General features: G+C 37.1%; 1 protein-coding gene across 1 annotated transcript; it reads right to left on the bottom strand.

Moving 5' to 3' along the window:
* Nucleotides 1-576: 576 nt before the first annotated feature.
* Nucleotides 577-8,624, bottom strand: LOC122061140 (putative 12-oxophytodienoate reductase 11). Its single transcript, XM_042624342.1, has 5 exons — nt 8,315-8,624; nt 5,209-5,349; nt 4,986-5,116; nt 2,545-2,721; nt 577-1,459 (listed from the first exon to the last, which is right to left on the bottom strand). The coding sequence occupies exons 1-5, from the start codon at nt 8,455-8,457 to the stop codon at nt 855-857; spliced, it is 1,197 nt and encodes a 398-aa protein (XP_042480276.1). The 5' UTR covers nt 8,458-8,624; the 3' UTR covers nt 577-854.
* Between the last annotated feature and the right edge of the window lie 1,470 nt (nt 8,625-10,094).

The following is a 10,094-nucleotide window of genomic DNA, read 5'->3' as shown; positions in this document are numbered from 1 at the left end:
ACACCACACATACCCAAAGTCTTATTAAGCAATGTGACTAGGTTATGGTGTTGTTCATTGTTGTCACTATAGTCAACACACTTTCGAAGTGATATATGTTTAATTAGAGTTAGGAATCATCACTTTAGAAATATTTTTCAATAAATACCTCAGTTTATAGCTCAATTTCGGGGTCCGTGAATTGAATTTGAGTTGAAGGTAATATCATGAGAAATATAGTCCATTGCATTAGCTTCAAGTTGGTGAAAGAATCAGGTGGATCAGAGTTCAGAAGAGAGATATATGATCAATTAAGTAGACATTATGTTCAAAAATCAAGTCTTAAAAAATGCCATAAAAACGGGAACGCCTTTTAAACATGTTTAAAACGGGAATGCTTGAAGTTTGCTATTTTTTTAGTATCTTTGGGAAACATACGGAGAAACGTGTTTTAAATGACAAAAACGGAAATGCATTTAAAACTGGAAATGCATTTTTGCTAACAGTGGTTTGGACTCCTATGTCCACACTGAGCCTTATAATGTACGCACGAGAATATTTTAAGGGTGGATATATGTTGGGAACTTTCAATCCAGATTGCATACTACTGGGGCATGATCATTAGATTGAATATTTCTTCACTTCTACAATACATACAACAATAACAATAATCAGCCTTATTCCAACTAAATGTGGTCAGCTACATGGATCCACAAGGAGGTGGAGTGGAGGGTGAGGAATGAAACAGAAAAATTGTCAAATCACTTCTACAATACATAAAAGATCCTAATGGGAAGCGAGGAGGGAGGGAGAGGGGAGGAAACAACAAAACTATCAAAATCCTTTCAAATGCTCAACTCACTGAACCTCTCTTATTATTCTGAAATTGGAGTTGTAGAATCAAGAAATGGATAGTCAGTGTAACCGATTACGGGATCAGGTATGTACATTGTTGCTCTATTGTACTTGTTAAGAGGAGCATTAAGCTCAAACCTCCTTGGCAAATCTGGATTGGCCAAGAAGAAGCGACCATAAGCCACAAGATCTGAGTAGTTGGTAGCAATTGCTCTGTTCCCATCTTCCCTATCATAGCCCCCAGCTGCAATAAAAGTGCCATTGAAAGCCCTTCTCATGGGTAGAAGACTGTGGGGAGTTTCAGCCTTTTCCCCACCTTTAATCATACTTGGCTCTACCATGTGGCAATACAGAATACTGTATCTGTTAAGGGCTTCAGCCATGTAAAGGCCAAGAGCTTCCGGATTTGAGTCTCCAGAATTCATATAATCAGCAAAAGGTGAGAGCCTCATCCCAACTTTATCAGCTCCAATCTCATTTACAATAGCCTCAACTACTACTAGAGGGAAGTGACAACGATTTTGTAAGCTTCCACCATATTCATCTGTTCGGTCATTTACTTGGTCTTTCATGAACTGGTCAAGTAGGTAGCCATGAGCCCCATGAATCTCAACTCCATCAAAGCCTGTAGTCAAAGAAAAATTTATGTGAGATAAGTACATATATCTAAAACTAAAGTTGATACTCCAACATGGATATAGTGAACTCATTATTAAGTAAATAGGCTGGTAACTTAGCTGATGTGGATTTAGTTCTTACTATCAAGTTTAACTACTCAGATGTCAGGAGTAAGGTGGCAGTAAATGGCCCTCAAAAGAAAATAAGATCTGCAATGAGGTTGTCGTAAATCTGAGAGCAATATAGCTATAGGAGAAAATTTCAGTATCAACTAAGTTTGGAAATATCAGTTGTAACTCTCTACATAACACCTTAAGTATTAGGGTTGTATAATTCAACATGGTATGAAAGCCACCACTAATAATACATACGTGTGTATGGCCTAATTATGTGGGACCACACGTGCCACATGTACAGATACCCATGAGAAGAAAAATAGATTAGGTCTATTAAGAATTTTAAAAGTATTTGATCAGTTTATTGATTTCCTAATTTTCACTTTTTATCCATATAATTGGTGAATGAAAACGAATTTCATTTATGTATAAGGATTTTATTTAATAAACAAAAAGGCTGTAAAGATTTAAATACAACAAAAATAAACAACAACAGAAAACCTGGGGTGCCAAGCACAAAAACAATTGAGAACAACATACAGCAAGGCCCCAAGCCCAACCCTTCTTTTGCTAAATATTAAGCCATACTGTTGGATACAATAAGAACAGTATATCCAAATGCCAATGAAATAAGTCAGGCACTCCTAATAAGATGCACCTACCTTATACTCTAGTAATTCCATTTTTTTTTTTTTGTTCAGAAATATTGGAAGATATTCAGCCATCCTGCTAGCTGATCTTAATCTTCATCTTTGAAAAGAAAATATTCCCGGGCTAGCTGCTAATGGAAGAAGTCTGAAATTTACTTTATTTAAACATATTGGAAGAATTGCTTATAATTATCATACAATGCTTTCTCTTAAAGAGAGGTTGATTATCTAAGTGTGGCCGATCAGCTTTTGATAAGGTCTAACCTTCTTAAATTTTATAATCATTTCACATTTTTCTGAAAATAAAATTTGTTTTGAAACCTTACCAGCTTCTATAGCATTTCTAGCAGAAATTCTGAAATCATTAACGATTTGAGGGATTTCATGCGTCTTTAACCGTCTTGAAGGTGTGAACTCCATTTGAACAGCACCATCTGGGCCAACAAGTGCCTCTGGTGGTTTGTCTGTGGATGAGATGGGAGCCTGCCCATTTGGCTGAAACTCTGTATAGAGGGATTTGGTCAGGAAATTGGAAATAGACAATCATTAAAAGACATAAAATTTCAAAGTAGTCATCTGGATCAGCCAACAAAATTAATTTCTATATAATGCTATAAATCAACAATAACAGAACAATCATCCTTAATAGTAAAAATACCCAATAAATGAATAATAAAGAGGAGATGTGTAATTCACTTGAAAAATGATTCATTATTTACACAAGATAAAGTGATAAAGCGAAGTCCTGTCAGCCCATAACCCAGAAGCAAAATATCCACTCTCCTTCTCTTTCTAATCCCTATGTTTATTTAATCAGTTCCAGGTGCAAAATAGGAAAGCCCTTAGGTTCCCATGTTTATTAAATGTTTCGATAGGGCAACAATAATAAAAAAGAGAGAGAGCAACCCAGTGCACAAGGCTCGTGCCAGTGCAGGGTCTGGGAGGGGTAAATGTATGCAGCCTAACCCCCTGTTCGCAGGAGAACTGTTTCCAAGTTTTGAAGCTGTGACCAAAATGTAGCAATAGTGAAACTTAACCGTTGCCCCACATGTTCGCTCACTAATAGGGCAACAATAATAATTCCTCATTTATTAAGCCACAATTAAATTGCCATCCCAAAAAGGGTCTAGCAAGTTAGAAGGTTAAAAGGGGGCAAAAAAAAAAAGGTTGAAACTTGAAAGACTTATTGAGGGTACTTTAGAATATTGTTGGGATTTGAAAATGTTGCAGTGTCACAGAACTACCAGACCATATTTCCCATCTCCCCATTTTACATGAATGATGTTTTGTGGTTGTCTCACTCATTCTATACAAAAAATGGGTGTAAAGTACATCCAAGAGGAAAAATTTTCCAGTATGTCCTACAGGTATACACAGAGACGAAAAAGCAGAAATAAACAGGGTTTGGAAGTATGTTATAATTTTGTACAATTCAAATATTTTGTTCCACAAAGTTGCATCTGAATTGAAGCTGAAACATCAAGATCCAAAAAATATATTCAAAATCCAGCCCAATACATGAGCACATAAACCAATGTATGAGCATATAGTTGTGATATCATGGCAGTGGTCATTATTAGCGCAGAAGTCAATTTCCACAAAGTCAAAATTTATGTCCATATGTAATCTCTAGCTGAAAAAGGAACAAGCAAATCATTCATTGGAGCACCAAACAACACTTGGAAGAACTGAATAGTATCAAATAAAACTCACAATATTAAACCAGGTATGACATCTTCTTACCTCCCGCCCACCCAAGGGCATGCACATCTATATGCTATTTGGTTCCCACTTGTTTACAGCTTTGGTTTATTCATTTGCTGTAAAGTGTAAAAACACCACACAAATTCAAGATTACAGTAAATCTTGGACCATTGGGTGTATCATCTTCCACAAAAAATAACTTAGTATAGAGGTTTTTTATTTCTAAGGAACTGCCTAAGGGGACTTTACTCATAGACACCAAAGGGGTTGGGAGGAGGGGAGAGTCACACACCCATATGTGACAGTAGTCGATCCACTGACCTCCTGGCACCTGCTGTTCAAGCTGAAGCTGCATGCTAATGCACTAAGCACTGGATCTACTTTTTCCTACTTTTCAATAAGCCTTTTATAAGATAATATTGAAGAGCAAACACCATTTGCATTCAGCTACCAGACTCATTGCTAGCCTAAGGAAATAAAGTGGCTTCCTTTTAACTAATTAAATAAGGACAACTACTCTTCAACAACCTGTCCAGTTGGATACTAAAGTGGCTTAGCTTATTCCTCAGTCTAAACCCTAGATTCTGAATAGACATTCCTGGTGAAAAAAAAGTCACCTTTAGACCAACCAGATGCCACATATTATTTGGCAAAGTTTAGTTAGAGTAGTTTCTCATCAGTCTTGGCTTGCCATAATCCAAACTTTCAGCATTTTTTTGCAACTGATGAGTGAAAATCTGATGCTGAGATTTCACATGTGGCACAAAAGACAATATGCAGTCAATGGTAGAAACATGTCTATGAGTGGAATTTTAGAGTTCTGCAACAAGGATTTTTATATGAAAGATGTGATTGTAGACAACCAGTACTTCTCAATCTAAAAATTAGCTCATTTTACCCAAATTAATCGACATTTTAGAGAAAGATGGCAAGTATATATCATCAGCAGACAAAACAAAGAGTTATATATTTTCTTTTGGCCTCGTATCATGCTCTGAAAGATGGTAAATTTAACATCATGGAATATTGATAGAAGAAGAAAAATATATGATCATGAACATACCAGAAGAGGACGCCCTTCCCACATGCCAAATCTGGCAAAAGAAGACACCACCCTTTGCATGAACAGCATCCACTATAGGTCTCCAGGCTTCTACCTGCTCTTCTGTCCAAATACCAGGAGTATGCGGGAGTCTACAATGAAGGAGAAGAAAAAGTAAATAAATAAATAAAATAATTAATTTTTAAACCTTCAGAATCAAAATTTGGACAGAAGGAAATTTTACCCGTGAGCAGTGTCAGAAACACCTGTGGCTTCAGTTATGAGCAACCCCCCTTTGGTGGTTCTTTGAGAGTAATATAAAATAGCATGTGGTTGAGGGACGTTGTTGTAAGACCTCTGTCTTGTCAAAGGTGCCAAAACCACTCTGAAAGTTCATAATATAAGTAAAGTTTCTTGTTTTGAGAGATGGATGAATTAAAATACAATAATAAATCAGCAAGCTTTTTAACAAAAAGGACCTGATGAGATCCCAATCGAAGTATGGAAGAGCTTGGGAGGACATGGGGTGACTTGGTTAATAAAGTTGTTTAACAAAATTTCGAGTACAAAATCTATGCCGGATGAGTGGAGGAAAAGCATTGTGGTTCCGATTTATACGAATAAAGGGGATAAAACTATAGAGGCAATAAAACTTATGAGCCACACCATGAAACTATGGGAAAAGGTTATTGAAGCCCACCTAAGAGAGGAAACCAAGGTATCGGAGAATCAATTCGGTTTTATGCCATGGAGATCCACAAAAGAAGCTATTTACCTCCTAAGGAGGCTTATGGAAGTATTCAGAGCCCACAAAAAGGACCTCCATATGGTTTTTATTAACCTAGAGAAAGCATACGACAGAGTACCGCAAGAGCTAATTTGGCATGTCCTAGAGAAGATAAGGGGTAAGATCAACTATGTAAATATAATTAAGGACATGTACAAGGGAGTGGTGACGAGCGTTAAAACGGCACAAGGGTAAAGTAACGAATTTCCAATCACAATTGGGTTACACCAAGGATCTGCTCTAAGTCCTTACTTGTTTGCACTCATTATGGATGATTTAACCAAGCACATCCAAGACGCGATTCCATGGTGTATGCTATTTGCCGATGATATTGTGCTGATAGATGAAACCGTGGATGGGATTAATAATAAATTGGAGCTATGGGGATCAAACTTGGAATCAAGAGGTTTTAGGTTAAGCAGAACGAAGACAGCATATATGATGTGCCCCTTCAGTCAATCTAGAGGAGGGTAGGGAGTGGTGAAACTTGGGGACCAAGAACTACCACGGAGGGACTGTTTTAATTACCTGGGGTCCATCATTGACAAAGAGGGGGATATCGAAGATGATGTTGTCCATAGGATTAAAGTGGGGCGAATGAAGTGGCGAGGTGCGTCGGGAGTGTTAGATAAAAAAAGAATACCTATTAAACTCAAGGGAAAATTTTACAGGACAGTTATATGACCAGCTATGACGTATGGAGCGGAATGTTGGGCAGTCAAGAAGAGTACTTTGAATAAATTGAGTGTAGCGGAGATGAGAATATTGCGAGGCCTGTACGGCAAAACCAATAGAGATAAGGTAAAAAATGAGCGTATTAGAAATGATTTGGGGGTTGCACCAATCCAAGACAAACTCCTTGAGAGCCGATTGAGGTGGTATGGCCATGTGCAACGGAGACCTATGATAGTAAGGAAGAGTGATCAGATTCATTTGGAGGGAGCTAGAAAAGGTAGAGGCAGGCCAAAGATGAATATTAACAAAGTGGTGCGAAACGATATGCAAACCGTAGGGCTTGACTCTAGTATGACTTCGGATAGAGTTACATGGAGGACAAGGACGCGTGTTGCCGACCCTTATAGGAGATGTTCCCATGATGCATCTTTCTATACTGCTGTCTTTCTTTCCCCAAATCTCTTCTTTAACCGCTCCTTTATGCTTATTTACTTTTCTTTATTGGATCCATGTAGCAGACCACATTCAGTTGGGATAAGGTTATGATTGTTGTTGTAATAAATCAGCAAGCTTTTAAGATACAAGTTTTCATTTTTAAGAATCTCCAAAACATCTTGTAATTAGAACAGAAATCAGATGCCTTTGTAGTTCCTCGGTTGGAAAAATGCAGGTCAGCGAGTGGAAAAGACAAAAAAAGAAAAAAAAGTTCAGACCAAATCCAGTAGTCTCAGTATAATATTCCCATTTGACATCAATCAAGATGTGAGATTAAGTCCTTATATGGGGTACTGTTGTCAACAGTTGGGGACAACGAATGCCATACGTATTGGATCAGAACACATTGAAGAATACTCAACCATTAGTTACTCAATATCTATTGGACCAGAACACATTGAAAGAATGCCCATTAGAATGTTCTTGATCCTCTTGGAGATTTACTTCAGTAACATTTTCTGGGAAGGACCTCTACAGATCTCTTAACTCAATAATGAAAAACTGAAACACATAACATCCAGTATTCCAGTGTCAAAGGATTATATTCCTAGGAACTCAGAAATTTAAGAAAAACCTTGCTCCAGCAAAAATATGATATATATGATCTAAGATTAAGAGATTATCTATGGTTAAACTCTTCACAATTTATCAATGGATATAACACTTTTGGTATGAATAGTTTATTGGTCTCAGTGTGGATGTTCTTATTTGGACATCTTGGTTTTGGATGCTTCGTCCATCCCTGCATTTGGATCAGAGCCTGGCAAACATACAATCTGAATCATGCCCCCCAAATTAATGGTCTATAGAAAGGAAATCTAAAGAATGGTCATTTTCCTTTTCTATATAGTTACATCATTAGAATTTAATGTATACGATTTTCATACTATTTTAAATTTAAAATGAACGTAAGAAAAACTAAATTAAACAATGATGAATGCTAAAAATAGAATCTATTAAACGTTTTAAAAAAGAGTAGGGGGCAGATGTAGCCAAGTGGATTGATGAAGATGAAGAAGGACCATATAGTATGGTTGGTATAAGGGGGGAAGAGTATCTAATCTGCATGTGCATGGAAGAGCAAACACCAAATTTTTCAGAACTAGAGGAGGATAAAATGGTCAGGTCATTGTCCTCCATCTGAATCACGTACATGAAACAAATTGACAAAGAAAAAAAAGGTCTTTTAATGGAAATTTCTCATTTGCTTTAAAATGGGGAAGAAAAAGAAAAAAAAGAAAGGGCAGGGCAGAGTTTTAGAGATTGACAAATTGAAGGACTTTTAATGGAAATTTCCTCATTTGCTTTAAATGGGTACCAAAATTAGAAAACAAAACAACAACTACCTCAACCGGTCCAAGAAAAACCAGACAGAATGGATAATGTGACAAACCTGTGAGAAAGTTGAAGCTTTCCCATCTTGTATGGAGTGAGAAGAGGTATAGAAGTGACTGCACCACCAGCCATGAGATGATTCTTCTCAGCTTCTCCTTCTTCTCTCACAATTGATTCCACCTCTGTTTTGCTTTCACCCATTCAATTCTTTTATGGTAAAGCTACCAAACTTTTGCTTCTGCTCTTTATGGACAGCAAGAATAGGCATTTTCCCCCACTTTTTGGTAGGCCAAGTGACTTCAATTTGATGAAGCCACTCAAAACCCATCACCCATTTGAATTCAAATGATTCCTCCAGAGAAAACAGGCCAGATTCGCCTCACACATTAATTGTTTAAAACGGACTGGTTGGGATAGTTTCCAATATCTGGGCATCTAGGCTGAAACACTTTGAAGATTTCAGGCTCGTTTGATAACGTTTCAAGAAACGCGTTTCTGTCATTTCTGTTTTCAAAAACTGCAGAAACAAAGTAAAAAGCATTTAATAAAACTGTTTCGTTTCACTTATTTTCAGAAATAGAAATAGAAATTTCTACTTATTTATGGTTCAAGAAACGATCCAGGCCATTTTTTCTGAAAACGACTTGTAGCCATTTTTTCACTGATTATTATCGACTTCTAAAAACATGATTTATCAAACACCTTCAATTCCGTTTCTGTTTCTAGAAACGAAAATTTATGTTTCTGCCGTTTCTTGAAATAGAAATGGAAGAAACGTTATCAAACGGGCCCTTCTTTTCCACGGGCAACACGTGATGATAGTTGACAGTGATTTTTCCTAAATGAGAATGTTCGCAGGAGGAGGATGGGTGATGGATGGATAGTCACCAGTGACGAATTCACCGAAGGGGTTACCTCTGATCTCATAAAGAAGGAAGCTGCAGGCTCCACAATCCACCAAGGTCTAAAAAGTGTCGGTCGGATCGAACCGAATCGTAATTTCCACAAGAGAGAAGGCCACGCAAGTCCACAATGAATTAGGAGGACAGACAAAGACAAGACACTATATCAAGCATACACCACAAAAAATGTGACTTTTGTGACAAAAGAATTGTTTAATTCAAGATCAAAACGATTTTTAATTTACTTTCCCCTTTATTTTCCTGTTATTGTTAATGCTTGAATTTATTTTAGGTGAAAGTTTTCTCCCCTGGAGTATGATCCAGAGCCAAGGTCACGTGAAAGCGCCAATAGGGCAAGCAATTAAATTTTTTTGGGAATTTAAGACCACCGATAGAACAAAGATTTTTATAAATATAATTTGATCTTTCATCAGCCGAGGGCGTCCTTATAGCGAGACGCCACCAAAGCGTCTTCTATGATGATGTTATCGCCAAGAAGAACATAACGCCGAAACACCCGTCCTGAGTAAACCTGGTCAACACACCACCATACAAGAATGCGGTGGCATAATGCGAAAAGAAGCTCAGATGAAAGAAAGCCTAAAGGCTGCCCTATGTTAAAACTAATAAACCTTGTAGAGTCAGCATTCTAACCTGGAGCAAGAAAACTATTTGCTCCAAGACCGAAATCGGCTCAGCCTTCGCCAGATCATCTCTAAAGATAACCTTATATGGCAATCATTTTGCTCCCTTCTTCGTGTCTGGTTTCAGCCTTCACACTCCCATATTGAATTTTTTCTTTTTTTCTAATTTTTTCAAATTTGAAAATTTTAATGAATAAAATATTAAATAGTCTAAAAATTGGGAGAAAAAAATATTAGCTCTATATTGTTACCAATTTTTGTTCTTTTAGTATAGTAAATTTTTTTCTTTTAA

The sequence above is a fragment of the Macadamia integrifolia genome, chromosome 2 (assembly GCF_013358625.1).
Source record: "Macadamia integrifolia cultivar HAES 741 chromosome 2, SCU_Mint_v3, whole genome shotgun sequence".
Classification (NCBI taxonomy): Eukaryota; Viridiplantae; Streptophyta; class Magnoliopsida; order Proteales; family Proteaceae; genus Macadamia; species Macadamia integrifolia.
This window is presented reverse-complemented; position numbering and strand designations above follow the sequence as displayed.

Bases quoted from the DNA above. Each gene is read 5' to 3' on its own strand.
- LOC122061140 (XM_042624342.1), bottom strand. From the start codon at position 8,457: ATGGGTGAAAGCAAAACAGAGGTGGAATCAATTGTGAGAGAAGAAGGA. The intron at 5,350-8,314 runs GTTTGTCACATT...ATGAACTTTCAG, and splicing joins AAGCTTCAACTTTCTCACAG to AGTGGTTTTGGCACCTTTGA. The intron at 5,117-5,208 runs GTAAAATTTCCT...CCTTCATTGTAG, and splicing joins GTTTCTGACACTGCTCACGG to ACTCCCGCATACTCCTGGTA.